Below are 18,279 nucleotides of genomic sequence, written 5' to 3'. Positions count from 1 at the left end.
TTTGCATTGCTTTGCACAACTTTACTTACACATGTACATGCAGAACTCTTTCAGAAGTCAAATAACGTGCATACAGCCCGTGGCCGTGGACTAGTACAGTAAGAGGTGAAAATACTTTTGATATTATTAATTGATAGTTATAGAAGCCATACATTTGATTTCATTCTCCCCCACCTCCCCCAAAAACAAATACAATTTAAAAAATGGTTGTTATTCATCGTCATATAGCCAATGAACTGGCCTCAACTAAATTCTCTGCCACAGAAGGTAGACGAGGTCAGTTCATTGGCTATATTTAAGAGGGAGTTAGATATGGCCCTTGTTGCTAAAGGTATCAGGGGGTATGGAGAGAAGGCAGGTACAGGATACTGAGTTGGATGATCAGCCATGATCATATTGAATGGCGGTGCAGGCTCGAAGGGCCGAATGGCCTACTCCTGCACCTATTTTCTATGTTTCTATGCCCTCACTGAAGCGGGCCAGCAAGCGACCAAGGAAAAGCCAATAAAACCACCAAAACCATTGTAGTTTTGTACAAATGAACCATAAATACACTTAAGTAATAGTTTTGAAAGCAGTATTTTCTTACCTCGAAGAAGCAAAACTGGAAAATACGTATGAAACGCAGGTCAAAACAATTATCGATCGTAATGTATACACACAGTAGGTCAGCAGGCGAGAATGTTTATCCCGAATGACCCATGACCTGGCCAAACAGACATATGCGCAATTGTAATACCAAACTCGCTAATTTACAAAGCATATATTTGAATTGGATCATCACGTGATGTCAATCATGCTGAAATGTATGTCATGTTTATTGTGAATGACAATGTGATTTCACAATCTGCCGAATGTCTATTGCAGTAAGCAATTGCTTTTCAGAAAACATTTCCACAGTGTAATTGTTGCTTATAATGAGTCAGTGAACTGTCAGTGAGGCAAGATGTCAGACTCACACCCAGCATTCTATTGGATAGCATACAGAGTTAATTTATTTGGCATAGATATCTCTTATCCATTGTACCTGTTGATTGGTACTTATTATAAAACTAATGGAGAAAACAAATTTATGACAATTTGTTCAACTATAAGAACAGAAATTTGTCAAAAACAAATTGCAGGGAGTGAAGAATCTTTACATATAAATCAATTTCATGCACTTAAAACTGTGTGGTAACTGAGGTTTAACTGACAGAAAAAATATCTAATCATCACTATTCTGTTGCCAAAATTAGCCGAATCACTAAGCTCACAATATTCTGCAACATGATAGAATTTCAAGCCCTGTCTATTACGTTACTGATCCATTGCCACACAATATAGAATTATGGACAGTTAATACATGCTTAATAACAGTCAATGGATTTGTAGGACTGTGCATAATGATTACGTTTTTGAGTTTTGCCAGAGATGTCAAGAATTACACCTTTCAAAGGAGCATTGTTGGTAATTGCATTACAGTAGCAAACAACAAAGGTATAAGGTGTAAACAATGAACTTTATTACAGGAGGGAGAAAGGAAATGAGGTATACTTGATAATTGGGCTTTTAAGTAATTAATGAGAATGTTATATGATAATTGCAGATATTCTGAATTTAGTCAATGTGTTGCAATGGTCAGTTTCAGCAGTTGATTTTCTGCACCAGAACTTTGCCTAAGATTGATTTCCTTTGTCAATAATTCGACTAGCATTTCTTGTTCATTGCCCAAGCTCCGAAAGTGAATTAATCCAAAAGGTATAATTTAGTAACTGTTGATTTTATAAAATATGACATCCTGTGCTTGCCAAAGCACTTATGCTGGAGAGTGCTAAATACTCTCCTCCTCTTCCCACTCTGATTGGCTGCTCACAGAAGCCAGCTACACTTCACTCAGCATCTTCCCAGAGCTCTTTTGTGAATCAATGAGCAGAGTAAAGCAGAGGCAGAGAGCTCCAGTCCAAGAGGAAGCAAAGGAGACAACACAGCTGTTTTCTTATGCCAGGAAGAGGAAGACTGTTCAGTTTCTGCTGTTGCTTAACTCACAGGTGGACAAACTATCAACTTTTGGCTATCCAATGCTGCACAGGATGCACATTTAGTAAATGCACTCCAAATCTCGGAAGAGTAAATAAACGTCTGACTAAACTGTGAAATGCGATTTTTGTGCTAAGAAAAGTAAACTACGAGAGGTCTCTTGGCAAAGCCAGAGAACGGGGAAATCATCCCCCATTATTTTTGAATAGAATCAGTTCAGAACAACCGTCAAAACGCCTCGTGTCCTGTACCGCGCGAAAGGAGGGTCAACCAAGATGGTTCGGCATGGCCCAGATACGGGAAATGCTGGCTTGCGAATGCAGAGGTCACCCAGCCGGATAAGCTTATCGGCATCTTTTGAAGCCTTGGCTGTTTATTTTCCTTGTATGAATTCATTTGACGAAGGGGACGGAGGTAAGAAAATTTCCAAAAGTAATCTCTCGTCTACTGTACCAGCTGATTGGTACTTGCTATAAAATTATAGGAAAAAGATGATCATATTGCCTGATTATGTATTGATATTAGTGCAAACTGATGCAAACTACATACATTTAAAATCACAAACTCTCTGGTGTTTATCAATTATATGTGAAATGGCAAAATTTAATGAAGCACTCATATCTTTTCCTAACTGTGGCACTAATTACATCGGTGTAGTTTCATTTGCATGAAAACATACTGAAGAGCAAAGAATCCAGTAATGTTTTGTCATTTCATCCTCTACCATTAGTCTATCTCTCTCTTTCTCTCATATTCGTCTTTGCTTCATTCGTTCCATTTCTCACTTGCTTCCTCTCTCTCTTTTACACATACCTCGTTAAGTATCATGTAAGTGAAAATTTATTTTTGTGGTTAAATTCAAGATGATACTTGTTCTAAAATGATATATTTTTTAATTAAATTATAAAAGGGGTAAAAAGCAGTTGCATTACCTTCCTAGCCAGAAATAAAACATGTCAGCCAGCTTGTTTGTTCATTTCATAGTTAAGAATAAGACCGTAGCAACAATTTTGCGACAAACACTGAAAATAGTGATCTTTAAAACTGTCAGATTACTCAATTGTCACAGATTACATTAGATTGTTGAAAGTAGTTGATGCAAAAATTGTCACTATATAGAGGTAATAGGGCCAAACTGTCTTAAATATTTTAATACCTGGCACAACTATTTTCATTTTAAAGCTGAGGTTACTTCAAGCATTCTGAACAGTGCAAAAATATAAAATTTGAAGTGGTTAGATATAATCTACCTTTATTTCAATTGAGAAATATTTAGTTATTCATTACCTAGACTTTGAGGAGCTAGACATTTAGGTTGGTATTCCTAATAATCCTGGACCTCTGTTAAAACTCAATATTTGTTCATTGTTAATGATGATGAGCAAACTGCCTCTGTGGCTGTGAGCAAGGACTGAATCTATTAAATTGTTTCATTCTTTTATCTTGTTCTCCTGGTATTTGTCTTTAGCTCCTGCATTCTCAGAATCTAACCACTTTTCTGCATGCACTGCGTGAATCACTCCATTAATTGAGACATTTCAATCCTCCTACAAATATTTATATAGTTTGCCAATGATGATCAAGCTGCCATAACAGTTATACCTAAACTGTATAAACGGTTGTCTTTTAACATATAGATATTTCTTGTTTCTATTGCTAGTAGATGTTCATGGGTTGTTTCGGTTGGTGATTGTACCAAAAGCTTTCCTGGAGTACATGGATTGAGAAAATTGAAGCAATTAATGCTATCTCTCACAGTGAGATGTTGCAGGGAGCCTAGCAACAAAAGCATCTCTTGCAAATAAACCTATCAGGTTTTTATGCTAACTCACACGTCATAGGGTGGGAATCTAAACAAAATCAAGGTATTAATTTATTGAGAAATCACGTGTAACTTATTTCTGAATTAAACTGGAACGAAACATGAATGTATTAATTCTCCTTGTTGACTGTATGCTTACAATTCCGATTGAGTATACGATGCTTGCTGCTATACTCACTGTTTTATTGGTACTTAACATTGCCGGTTATTTGAAAGTGGAAATCTAAAGGGCGAAGCTAGGAACTGCAACATTTGTCCTTGAGTATCAATAAAAAGCCACATAATAATTAGAAAATGGTTTAAATAGCTCAAGGTTTAAATCTTATTATAATGCAAATCAGAGTAGTTAATTGCTTACAATCTGATGAATGCTCTTACTTAATCTTATTGTGAATATCCAATCACCTTAGGGTCATGGGCCATAAAAACAAATGCTCATGTAGCATCAATAACTGATGAACCTGATCTTATATCAAATGTAAATGTGCACAACCTTCCCGTAAGAAGCTATAGAATTATACCTTAACATTTCCATTTCACTTCAGTTCTTTAGTCGTATATAATTATTTTAGGCATGTTCAGTTTTGATGTTTTTCTTTAAATTGTCTTGATCTGTGATTGGGTAGGGTTCATGCTAGGATAAAAGCTGAGAACTGCCTACACTGTAACCACAGCAACAGAAGGCAGAACATTCATTGAAGAATAGCAGCAGTAATCTGAATCCATTTTTCTGTAGTATTGTTTTATCCCCATTTCCTCTTCTCTTTTCCTGCTTGCACTTTGTTCCTTTCAGATGGTATTTTGTGATTGAATTTGTATCTTCTTGCTATTATTCTATTTCTTCACAAGATGTGCCTGCCAATCATTAACTTTTTATTTTCCTTGTTGTTGGATAAGTGTCTTCAACTTCACTGTACTTAGATGGAGCATTTAAGGCACAGTTAATTGATGTTAGAATTTCAACATATGAGAAAACATTAATTTCACAACAGCTTAGCAAAATAACAGAATCTTTGTTTAAGAAGGAACTGCAGATGCTGGAAAATCAAAGGTACACAAAAATGCTGGAGAAACTCAGCCTGACCTCCCGGTGGCTCAGCACTTCAACACCCCCTCCCATTCCGTGGCCAACCTCTCTGTCCTGGGTCTCCTCCATGGCCAGAGCGAGCAACACCGGAAATTGGAGGAACAGCATCTCATATTCCGCTTGGGGAGTCTGCATCATGGGGACATGAACATTGAATTCTCCCAATTTTGTTAGCCCTTGCTCTCTCCTCCCCTTCCTCAGCCCTCGGGCTCCTCCTCCCATCCCTCAGCCTTCGGGCTCCTCCTCCTTTTCCCTTTCTTCTCCCCGCCCCACCCCCCATCAGTCTGAAGAAGGGTTTCGGCCCCAAACGTTGCCTATTTCTCTCGCTCCATAGATGCTGCTGCACCCGCTGAGTTTCTCCAGCAATTTTGTGTACCAACAGAATCTTTGTTGTCTTGTTGCTTTGGACTTCCTAAGGGAAAAGATGATTCCTCATGGAAGGCTGCTTGTTAAATGCAAAGCAGTGAAAATTCAGGATAGATCTTGGATATGGATAAGAAATTAAAGAATGTTAAAAAGATTAAGTTGAGGTAAAGCAGTGTACTGCATGAATTACCTTGGTGTCAGCTATTGAGCCATTTTAGGTATCTAGTTTGTAGCACCAACCTGTGAAAAATCAATTAGACTTGTAAACAATAGAAAGGAAGCCTTGAAATTATAAGGTGGTAAGAATGAATGTGGGCAAAATAATAACATGCAGTACTTAAAGATATGAAGACTAGGGAAAGTTAATGCAGATATTTTGAGAAGAAACAAGGAGCTGCAAATATAGATTACAAACATAGACACAAAGTGCTGGTGTAACTCAGCGGGCCAGGCAGCATCTCAAGAAAACATAGATACATGACGTTTCGAGTTGGGACCCTTCTTCAGACTGATTGTGGGGGATAGAGGCTCAATGAAAGGTGGAAGAGAGGAGCAGGACAAGTACTGCCAAGTAATAAATGGATACAGGTGGGAGGGGGGGGGGTGGTTTGATAGGCAGGTGGTTGGACAAAGGTCAGATATGAAAAGACAGAAGGTGTGACATAAAATGATTGAAGAGTTATGAATTGTGATGCCTTCCACGTACATTCCTTCCTCTAGCTTCACAATTCACAACTCTTCACTCAAACCAGGGTAGGACCTTCACGGGGGTGTTTGTAGAGCAGAGGTATTTTGATGTATAAGTACATCGTTTCCTGAAAGTGGAACTATGCCGCAGTGAAATAGGATGGTTAAGAAGGCTTTTAACATGCAGTTTAAATTGGCCATTAAAGTTGGGACATTATGTAAATGTTGTAGAAGATATTAACGAGGCTGCACTTCAAGTATTATGTTCAGTTTTGGTCACCACACTGTACGAAACACACTCTTATGCTAGAGAGTGTGCAGTAACGATTTATGAAGATTTTGCTAGGACAATAGGATCTGAGCTATTGGGAGAGATGGAACAGGCTATGACTGTATTCAATTGAGTACGGGAGGGTGATCATATAGGGATGTATAAAATGAGGGGAATAGATAGGAAGTAGTTGAGGCAGGTACCATAGCGATATTTAAAAGACATTTGTACTGGTTCATGGATAGGATAGGTTTAAGGCGATTTGAGACAAAAGTTGGCAGTAAGACTAGCTGCGATGGCGAATCTTGGTCAGCCTGGGTGAAATGGGGGTGGAGCTGGTTTTTGTAACTAATGTTAATGGGAATTGGTGTATTATGACTAGAGTCAGGATTTTGCAATAAATGCCCTGTGCCTTTTCATGCCTTTTTTGATAATTTCACCAGGATAATGTCTTTTTCACGATTGCCTAAATCAGCCTTTTATGCCGTTTTGCTAAAAGGTTGCGCTATTTTCACTAGTTGTATTGTGATTACAATGGCGTTTTCTATGTTAAATCATTAATATTCATGTTATTATTAATGTGTTTTCATAACATAAGAAAATTTCCACCCCGGGCCGAAACCGGGGGCGCCACCATTGGTCGTTCATTCGTTCGTGCTACTGCCCGTTTGTTCAGTCTTCGCCAAGATCTATTTAAGAAAGCACTGCAGATGCTGGAAAAATCGAAGGTAGACAAAAAATGCTGGAGAAACTCAGCGGATGAGGCAGCATCTATGGAGAGAAGGAATAGGCAATGTTTTGGGTCGAGACCCTTCAGACTGATGTGGAGGGGGGGGGGAAGAAAGGAAGAGTGGAGGCAGTAGGACTAGAAGGAGAGCTGGGAAAGGGAAGGGGGAGGAGGGATCTAAGGGCTATCTAAAATTAGAGAAAACAATGTTGATACTGCGGGGGTGTAGACTACCCAAGCGAATTACCCAAGCTTGTCTCCTCACTACATTTACTGCTGGCTCCAGTTGCAAATCTGAGTTTTCAAATGATCTGTGCAAGGTATTAATTGATGCAGGAATTCCACTGTGGAAATTGGAAAACAAATCTCTCAGAGGTTTCTTAGAGAAATACACAGAGGAACATATAATCCTTTCGCGGAGCGGGCGATGCCTTGCCTGGGTCGCTGGGCTGGGACCGCCGATAAAAACATTGCAGAGCCTCGGATCTGTGGAGCGGCCAGCTGCGGGCGGCGGCGCTGCACTTTACATCGGGAGCCTGGGATCTCTCGCCGAGATCGCCTGTGTGTGGAGCTCCGTCCAGCCGCACTCTCCGGTAAGGAAGCGACCGTTCCAGGCATCCCAAGCCGTTGAGAGGGTTCTCCCAACCCGGTGAGAACGGCCTGGAACATCGGGCCTCCCTAGCGGCGACTGCGGAGGCCTCAATAGGCCCGACTATGGGTGGACATGGGGATGGGGACTGGACTTTGTGCCTTCCCCCACAGTGGGAACCATTGTGGGGGGATGTTTTTATGTTTTAATGTTAAACTTCTTCTTTAATGCTATGTTGTATTTTTATTAGTGTGCTGCAAGGACATCTGAATTTCCCCTGAATAAGGGGATTAATAAAGTATTTTTTATTATTATTATTATTATTATTATTATTATTATTATTATTATTATTATTATTATTATTATTATTATCATTATTATTATTATCATTATTATTATTATTATACCAAGTGAGTCATCATTATGGAAACATTATGTTGACAGCAACTTCATTGTTGTGCAGAAAATCAGAGATGAAGTTGCATGCAACAAAATATAGGTCTCAATAGACGAGACAACCGGTGCTGGGGGGAGATATGTTGCCAATGTGGTCATCAGTACACTGGAGGCAGGTCAATCATCAAAGGAGTATTTGTTGACATCGGAAGTATTGGAGAAGTCAAACAGCTCAACTATTGCTCAGTTGTTTACATCTTCATTTGCTGTACTTTGGCCAGAAGGTATAAAACACGAGAATGTTCTTCTGTTTGTGACTGATGCAGCTCCGTAGATGAAACAAGCTGCTCGTGCTCTTAAAGTTTTATTCCACAAAATGTTGCATTTGACATGCTTAGCTCAAGGGCTCCATAGAATTGCCAAGCTTGTTTTCAAATGTTGATCGCCTAGTTTCCAATGTCAAGAAAATCTTCCTTGGAGCACCGTCACGTGTGCAGTTGTTCAACGAAATGGCACCTGAGATTCCGCTACCTCCTCAGCCCGCTTTTGACTAGGTGGGGTACATGGCTCTCTGCTGTACTGTACTATGCTGCAAATTTTGAAAAGATAAAATAAATTGTCAACTGTTTTGAAGAAGGAGAATCTGCTGCAGTCAGGATCGTCAGTGAAGTCAGGATCGTCAGAAAATGTCTCTCCACCGCGATCTTGTGTTTATTGCTTCCAATTGTGCAAACTTCCCACAAGCTATCACTTCCCTTGAGAAATGTGGCAAAAAATTAGTGAATAAATTGCAGGTTTTCAACAAAGTAACTGACGAAATTCGTAAAGTTCCTGGCAATGTCGGTAAAGACATACTAGGAAAATGTGAGAGAGTGATTTTAGCTAACAAACATCTTGATGAAATACAAAACATAGCTAAAGTTTTCAAAGGTAGTTGTAATGCACAAGATATTGACATGAATATAGAGTCTGTAGCTTGATTCGGGTATGCACCAATTACCTCAGCTGAGGTAGAACGTTTTTCACAACTGAAGCATTTTCTGTCTGTCAGACGGCATAGTTTAACACCAGATAATTTGAAAACAATGCTAGTAATTATGTGCAACCAGGCAACTTTGGTCATTTAATATGGTATACCTTTATATTATCATTTTTAACCATATTTTGGTGGTGAAATATATGCCTTTTTATGCCTTTTTTGTCAATAAATGCCTTTTTCGTGCCTTTTTCTATGCCTTTTTGCCTGCCTATTTCCAAGTTTTTTAGTGCCTAAACATCCCGGCTCTAATTATGACTAAGTACAATACACCAAATTCAATTAGAGTTAACGAGGCAAGGAGCTGTATGACTCTTTGATGCTATAACTCTGATTAAACATGGTGTATTGTACTGTACAGTCAGAAAAAATGTGTGAATGCTGCTAAAATAGCTAGACAGCTAGCACAGTGCACGGTAAGTATGGGGGGAGGGTAGTGGAGAAGGGGGGACAAGGTGGGAGAAGGGGAGAGAATGGGTGGAGACACTTTTAAGAAGCCAGGCAACTTTTAATAAGCCAGAGATACACAGCTGTGAAATTTAGCGGACATTTAACATTACCGGTCGGTTTTCCTTGGTTCTGAAAACTCGTGCTTACATTTTTTCCCCCACAATGAGCCAATTAAAATGCCTGGTCAGCAAAGGAGATTACCTACGGCTACCTCGACTACCTACAACGACATGGTGACCCCACTATCACTGCAATACGAGTTCAAAAGTATCGATTTTCTCCATGCCGACCAATTTTTGCTCGCAGAAAAATGTTCAACATGTTGAAACATTTTCCGCGACCAACACTGAGGCCACGAGTAGTAACAACTATGCGGGAACTCCTCTCGACTATGATGGAGACTTACCAGAGACCACCTACAACCATGTGTGAATTATGCTGCAAGCTTGTGGAGAGCGCAGACTCTCCTAAACTCGCCAATAAGGTTGCCATAGTGGGACTGGCCCTTAAAGGTGAGTTTGAGAGAAGTATGGGAGTTTGGTAGACGCAACTTCCACCATGCCCAGCTGATACAGAGCAACAGTCAACAAAGCCGGTATAATAGTGAATTCAAAATCAAAGAACTCAGCAGATCAGGCAGCAATCGGAGGGAATGGACAGGAGACATTTGGGGTCAGGATCCTTCTTCAGACTGATTGGAGTATGGGAGACAGAGCTGGAAAAGAGATGCATGGGTGGGACAAAGCCTAGCAAGTGATAAATGGATACAGGTGAGAGGGGTGGTATGATTGTCAAATGGGTGGAATAGAGGCACATGCTACAGCTGAAAGGAGACAAAAGGGTGTCAGAGGAGGAGAAGTGAAATGTAGGGCTGAAGGGAGGAATATGGGTGGATGAGGACTAACAATTTGAACCAATAAAGCCCGAGTCTGATTGCATCTTAGGAAAACACACTGAGGCATCAAGTACTTGAAATAAGGTGGAGCAAAGCTGAAGCACCTCAGGGTAAGAGATGAAAGTTATGAGAAATTGTTCCTTAAAAATAAAGAAATCCAGAGATGTATAAGATTTTTTTTTAAAAGGATATTAGGTAAATTTGGAAAAACACTTAACTAATGATAATGGGACAAGCAAGTATATGGTCATTTTAGGCTTGACATCATGAAATCAGAATGGTATTTAGCTAATAACCTCAAATAATAACCTCAAAATGTGCATGTACCCTTATCACACATTTAAACTCAGTAAAGCAGTCACCAACATTTTGAGCAGAGCTTATCACTGGCCGCATAAGGCATTGGGTCTTTTTTTTAAACATTGTTAGACATTTTAAACACTGGTTAGAGTGAAGTGGTCCAGATTGGAATCAATGCTCATGAAAGCTGTACAGCCCAGATCATAAACTTTTAAATATCACTGTAGATATTTATCAGTTCAGTCAAAACAATTGTTATTTTTCATTACCCTTTTCTTATTCAAACGAAGCTATCCATCTGTTAAGTTGAGCTTGCTTTTTGCCATAATTGATCTTCAGGCCGAGCATATTCTGTGTATTATTTTTTTGGTAAAAAGAATGTATTGAATTTGGAGAGCTGCATACTGTTGCATATGACATTCAATGATCCTTTATAACTAGATTTATGTGACCTTGATTAATAAATCAACAGTGATTTATGCATGACAGTTTTTACAAATTAACAATATTTCTTTAAATTGTCGCCTTTTAAAAATTAATTTACATGATGTGATAAGGGAGCATATATTGCCAATTCCTAATTTCTGTTGAATGGATGTCAGCAAGTCACATTCTTTAACTGCTGAGTCCATCTTGTGAAGTTACTTCCAGAGTATGGTTAAATAGGTTGCTAAATTATTAATGTGGCCTGTGCGCGGGGCCAAAATAAAAATGGTGACTGTTACCCTGATTAAATGAGTGTACAATTGTGTTTTCCCTTCTTAGTATACTATAAATTGCAGAGGGTCACATTACATTAAGGTGAGTTTCCAAAGGCCCTGGTTCTTATAATGCATTTCTTGATAACTTGTGGAGTGAATCAAATTAGATTCACTGGCTTCAGTAATGATGGAGATTGCCAGAGGAGCCCAGCATGGATCATCTATTTGGCAATTCTGGTTGAACACCTCAGCCTTTTATTTAGCATTCAGATATTGGGCCTTGCCATCAATGAGAATGAGAATGAAAATTCGCTCCCTGTTAGCTGTTTTAATTATTCACTGCCAATCTTGACAAAAGGTTAAAGTGTTGAACAAACTCAGAGGATCAGACAACATCCATGGTGGGAATAGGCAGTGCATTCCCTCCACAGATGCTGCCTGACCTGCTGATTTCCTTCAGCACTTTGTTTTCTGCTCGAGAATGCAGTATCTACATTTTGTTGTGTCACCAATCATGACTAGATAAGAGTGGACTACAGGGTTTTGATCTGATCGGTTGCTTATGAGGTCTGACTTACCAGAAGTGGCAGCACAGTGGTATACAGATTGTGAGATCAGGTTTTTTTTTCTGATTATTGCTTGCTGTATTCCCACTGAGTTACTCCATCTTGTTGTGTCCAACATGCTGTATTTGTTGTTTAAGATGAAAGTAGTTGCATGTTACAGTTTACGAGATTTGCACCTCATCATGTTTTAAGTATGTCTGATGCAATTCCTGGCAATTTCTTTTACATACCTCATTGTAGGTCTAGTAGGTCTGACCTGCCAGTGGGACAGGTCATACACAGGGATTGTGATTGCGTAAGGTTGGGTACTGGTACTGGTGTCTGGTACATTATATGTAAGGTATGATCCCATGGATGCAAATATGTTAGGCTGTTGTTTAACTGACTTGTGGAGCAGCTCTAATCATTTAGCTACAGTCCCCAAATGTTTGTGACGACAACACTGCAAGGTTGACAGAGTATTTGAATCAATCTCAATACCTACCGAATAGTGAAAGGCCTGTATATTGTGTATGTGGAGAGGATGTTTCCACCAGTGGGAGAGTCATAGCGTCAGAATTAAAGGATGTTCCTTTAGGAAGGAGATGAGGAGGAATTTCTTTAGTCAGAGGATAGTGAATCTGTGGAATTCATTGCCATAGAAGGCTGTGGGGGCCGTCAATGGATATTTTTAAACAGAGATAGATAGATTCGATTAGTAAGGGTGTCAGGGGTTATGGGGAGACAGCAGGAGAATGAGGTTAGGAGAGCAAAATAGATAGCCATGATTAAATGGCGAAATAGACTTGATGGGCTGACTGGCCGAATTCTGCTCTTATTACTTGTGTCTGGAATTACATGTGGTCAAACAAAATAAGGATGGTATTTTCCTTCCAAATTACATTGGTGAACCCGATGGTTCAAGGCCTTTTATTGTCACGTGTACCAATTAAGGTACAGTGATATTTGATTTACCGTACAGCCATACTAAAAAAAAGCAACAAGACACAAGCAACAAGCAACAAGATAAATGTTAACATAAACTTCCACCACAGCGGATTCCCCACATTCCTCACTGTGATGGAAGCCTCTTTATTCCCTCTTTATTCACCCGCGGTGGGGGCAGTCGAACCATCCGCAGTCGGGGTGATCGAAGCTCCCGCAGCCAGCGATCGAAGCCCCCGCGTCGGGGCGATCAAACCCCCCGCATCGGGGCAGTAGAAGCTCCTGCGGCCTGTAGCTCCCGAAGTCGGTCTCTAACCAGGGCCCGCAAGCTCCACAATGTTAAGCCCACAGGCTCCCGCTGTTGGAGCTCCAAGGTCGATCTCCAGCAGAGGCCGCCAGCTCCTCGATGTTAGGCCGCAGTGCAGACGGAGATACGATACAGAAGAAAATTGCATTTCCGTCGAGGTAAGAGATTTAAAAAAGATAAAAAAGGATATTCCAGCGAGAGTATCCTGGGGATCAACAATAATTAGAAGCTCTGCTGGACCAGCCACATAAATACTGTACATCAATGTTAGGTTGATCCTATGATACAGGGATCATACTCTGAGGATTTCCACCAACACCAAGGCAGATATATGTGATAGAATACTCTCCACTTGCCTGGATGACTGTAGTGCCAACAACTCTGAGGAAACTTGACTTCTACTAGCACGACAGCTTTCTTTATTGCTCCCCTTTCCACCACCAAAAACATTAATTCCCTCCGCCACTGGCACACAATGGCAGTAATGAATAGCACTTACAACATGCACTGTAGCATCCAACAGCACTGCCAAACTCACAGCCTCTACCACCAAGAAAGATGTACCACAGCATATGGAAACACCACCACTGGTTTATTTCCACCCAAGCAGCACACCATCCTGACTTGAAAACATTTTGCTGATCCATCATCTGGGGCTAAATGCCAGGACCTATGTAACAACAGACAAGAGGATCTTCACTAAAAGCACTGCAGCAGTCTAAATGGCAACTCTCCGCACCTTCTCAAATACAATTAGGGACGAAGAGTTAATGGTGGCCTTGGTAATGGGGCTCAGATCAAGAAGAAAAACATTTAAAAGCACTATGAAACCTAAGTTGCTATTGATTCCCCATGAAAGCAAATTGTTCCTTGTTCATTTAAATGACCTCAATCAATTGTTCACATCACGGTTAGATTACTGATGAACCGTCTCAGCAATTGGAAATGGAAGTGATTTGTGTAACTTCTTATTTTCAATTTCTAAAAACTAGTATCATTATGGTAAACCTGTTGTGTGAAATTTGTACGGAATAAGTGTACGGAAAGGACACTTGAATAAAAGGAATAATTTTCTCAATATTATAATATAGATCAATATGATTTATTTATATTCAAGAACCGTTTATTGCTATATTTTATTTTTTATGAATGCAAATTCTGTCAGCTTAAAACTGTTGTCGGAAATGATTCAGACATTAGTGACGCAGCACATGATAACAGTTATGCTTCAGAAAAATAACGTGCGCATTCTCTACTTCCATTTGAAAATTCCCCATTGCTTGAAATTCATACGTCCCACCTTATATCCAAACTTGTTCCACTCTTGCCAGTTCTTACAGTCGTCAGTGTTTACACCTACTTGGTATATGCTTGGTCTGCATCGCATGGAATGAAATTACTGAAGTGAAATTCAGCAGTTTCTCAACGATCAGGCAGTGCCCTCCAGGAGATGAAGAAAGGTAACCACAAGGAGGAAGTGAAATTGCAAAATGCTTCTAGTAGCTCAGATGATACTTGGAAATGTAATACATTATTACTATGTAAAGCAACAGCTTTTCCGCTTAAGAAACTAATTATTTGTTCATTATACTACTGAACGTTCACATTACTTGTAAAATTGAGAGTCATTTATTTAAATTAATTAAACACAGTCACAAGTCGCCATTGTATATTTTCTAACTAGTCTATTAGATTCTCTCAAAGCAGAATAGTAACTTTGCAAGTAACATTTGGAGAGTTTGAACATAAATTCTGCCACCTACCCACATTGCATCAGCATAATTGATAAAGCAAAGCAGTGTCATCAGAGAATTGTAGAGGTGCTTCCAACTTGCAATTGCCAGCAGTCACCATCCATACACAGGGCATTGCTTATTCTGACATTCTGTGCCAGAAAATAACGAAGGTTGATCGGAAGATTGTGCTTACTAATGTAAAAACTGAGGGACAGGCTGGTTTCTTTAAATATTTGCATGTCAAAATAGTTAAGTTAAAACCAACCAAACTAAAACATATAAATTAATAAAAATCTTTCATTCCTGTCATGATGGAAGTGCATTGTTATTCCGAATCCAGCTGTAAAATATGTTTCATTCTACTTATTCAGGCATTGTTTAGTCCTAGCACAGTAATTGGACCTGGAAGTATAACACTTTTATGAACAGTGTCAGCTGTTCACTCCATTAACTCGAACTTAACGTCAAGTCAAGAGAGTTTTATTGTCATGTGTCCCAGATAGGACAATGTAATTCTTGCTTGTTGCAGCACAACAAAATATGTAAACATAATACAGAACAGGAGATAAAAGTTCAGTGTGTCTATATACCATAGACCAGTGGTTCTCAACCTTTTTTCAGTGATGTACCCCCTGTGAAATATTTTTTCAGCCAAGTACCCCCTAACCAGCGCAAAAATATAGGCCTACATATATGTAGGCCTATATTTTAAAATCTCACGTACCCCCTGGAGTGCCTTCACGTACCCCCAGGGGTACGCGTACCCCCATTTGAGAACCACTGCCATAGACCATATATGTACACAATAAATAACCAGATAAAGTGCAAAAGACTGTTATTTTTCAGAGCTTGTTTGATGTTGTATTTAGTAGCCTGATGACTGTGGGTAGGTTTTGTTTTCATCTCATAATCGGTTTTCTTTACCAGATTATATTCAATGGTGATTATATGGAATATCATCTTGTTTTCAGGCTTGGCCTCCTGCACATGGTAAATATTAATAAACTGGATATACATTTTGAAAGACAGTGTAACATAACATTTTCCCGTTCTTGGTTCCATAGAGGCTGGAGGGAAAAAACTACGAAGTACGATCCAGAGAAGCACTGAAACTGGGTTAGCCGTCGAAATGAGGAATAGAATGACCCGACAACCGAGTCGCGAATCTACTGATGGGAGCATGAACAGTTACAGTTCGGAGGGAAAGTAAGTTCAATATAAAGAAGATTTTCAGAACGCAATGCATTGGTGCAGAGTAAACAGACATTTGGTATTTCTCAGACCCTCCATACTAAATTACTTTGATTTAATAACCAGTGGGTGGATAGGGTGGTGAACAAGGCTGTTGGCATGAGTCAGGGCACCGGGTCTAGGTTTGGGATGTTTTGGTGCAGTTGTAAAAGACATTGATGGTCCAACATTTGTATTATGTTCAGTTTTGGTGACCCTGCTATAACAAAGATTCCATTAATCTGGAAAGACGCTTATAGTTTATATACACTTGTACATTCCTTTACACTTAAATCATGAATATGCAAAATATTGGATTAATATCCTGAGCCAATTGTAGCAGAAGAGTGAGGGAAATTTCACTCTGAATTATCAAGGCAAAAGAATGTACCCTAGGAGAACATTCAACCCACAAATTATCTATCTTACGTAAGGATAATGTCCAGACTTGCTCCCCATTGAAGCTCTTCAGCAAATCTGGAAAAAAACATGATTGTTTTCAAGATGGGATTTTGGGTAGAGAGAGTATAAAGATGATCCAATGGAGAGTGATAGAGTGATACAGCATGGAAACAGGCCGTTCGGCCCAAATTGCCCACACTGGCCAACATGTCCCAGCTACACTAGTCCCACCTGCCCGCGTTTGGCCCGTATCCTTCCAAACCTGTCCTAGCCATGTATGCGGGGAGCTGGGAGAAGAGGCAAAAAAATGTAGTTATCTACTTTGATGCACAAAGCAGAAAAATAGAGTATTTCTTAAATGGCGAAAGATGAAAAGGCACACCCAGGCCAAAAGCAGGACACAACCAAGAAAAATCACCAAGGATTTCCACATCAATCCCCTGCAAAACAAAATAAGTTGCATCATTTGTGCTTAAGACCCAATCATATGACTGGTATTGACGAATTGCATGGGAAATGCAATTAGGCACTTCAAAAAAGCTGCAGATGCTGGAATGTGTAGGAAGGAACTGCAGACACTGGTTTAAACCTAAGATAGACACAAAAAGCTGGAGTATCTCAGTGGGACAGGCAGCATCTCTGGAGAGAAGGAATGGGTGACATTGAGTTACTCCAGCTTTTTGTGTCTTTCTGCAGATGCTGAAAGACTGAAATAAAAATATACATGAAATGCTCGAAGCATTTAGCAGGCCTGGCACATATGTGGATAGAGGAACAAGAGTTGACCCCTCAGATGCAAGATTCTTCGTGAGAATGTTACTCTAAGAAAGAGCATAAAAGGGCTGAATTTTCAGGCCAGTTTTTAAACCACGCAGTAATAGGTCTTAAAAGAGAGTTTTATAAAAATACACTCCGTGTCATTTACTGACATCTTTTATGGTGCAGACATAATATCAGCACAGAGAATATGTTTGGTACAGTAAAACAGGCCATCACAAACCTTGTTATACACTTACTCCTATTAGAATTCATAAAATCTTCACATTTAGCAGCCATTTCAGCTGCTGGCTCACACTTGTGGAACTGTTAGTCATGACCATCTTGGAGAGGCATAATTCGGGCTGATTTCATGCACATAAATAATTCCAGAAAAGCTAAACAGGAAGATCAGCATACTGGTTATTTATGAGGTTCCTGACAACAAAATTAGAATGCTAATTGTGGAATTGTACCTCCTTGGTCTCAAATAACTTTTAAGCTTGAGAGAACAAATAATATGTCAATCTATTTAAAAAAATAATGTATCTACTACATATTCATTTTACTTTTATTCCATGCCTTGGCTTTGTCAGAAACCAATTGTATCTCTTGCCAAATGTTTAACTTTTTATTTGCTCACACATTGCTCAATATTCACATGACTTACAGAGAAAGGTTGAACAAGATAGGTTTATTCTTTGGAGCGCAGAAGGTAAAGGGGGGACTTGATAGAGGTCTTTAAAATGATGAGAGGGATAGACAGAGTTGACCTGGATAAGCTTTTTCCATTGAGAGTAGGGATGATTCAAACAAGAGGACATGATTTGAGAATTAAGGGACAGAAGTTTAGGGGCAGCATGAGGGGGAACTTCTTTACTCAGAGAGTGGTAGCTGTGTGGTATGAGCTTCTAGTGGAAGAGGTTCGATTTTATCATTTAAAAATAAATTGGATAGGTATATGGACGGGAAAGGAATGGAGGGTTATGGTCTGAGTACAGGTAGATGGGAC

The 18,279-nt window shown here is 39.6% G+C and overlaps 1 protein-coding gene across 9 annotated transcripts in view; it reads left to right on the top strand.

The window, feature by feature from the left end:
• Positions 1 to 18,279, top strand: part of rims2 (regulating synaptic membrane exocytosis 2) — a 922,071-nt gene that overhangs the window by 884,216 nt on the left and 19,576 nt on the right. For 8 of the 9 annotated variants that reach the window (XM_033018897.1, XM_033018898.1, XM_033018899.1 and 5 more), the window contains one exon: positions 15,944 to 16,085. In XM_033018897.1, the coding sequence (XP_032874788.1) occupies positions 15,944 to 16,085 (142 nt within the window). Of the gene's footprint in view, positions 1 to 1,680; positions 2,434 to 15,943; positions 16,086 to 18,279 lie in introns of those variants that run through there. The other variant, XM_033018905.1, reaches the window with a different exon arrangement.

Source organism: Amblyraja radiata, chromosome 4 (genome assembly GCF_010909765.2).
Source record: "Amblyraja radiata isolate CabotCenter1 chromosome 4, sAmbRad1.1.pri, whole genome shotgun sequence".
Classification (NCBI taxonomy): domain Eukaryota; kingdom Metazoa; phylum Chordata; class Chondrichthyes; order Rajiformes; family Rajidae; genus Amblyraja; species Amblyraja radiata.
Note: the sequence above shows the minus strand (reverse complement) of the source record. Positions and strands in the feature narration are given on the sequence as shown.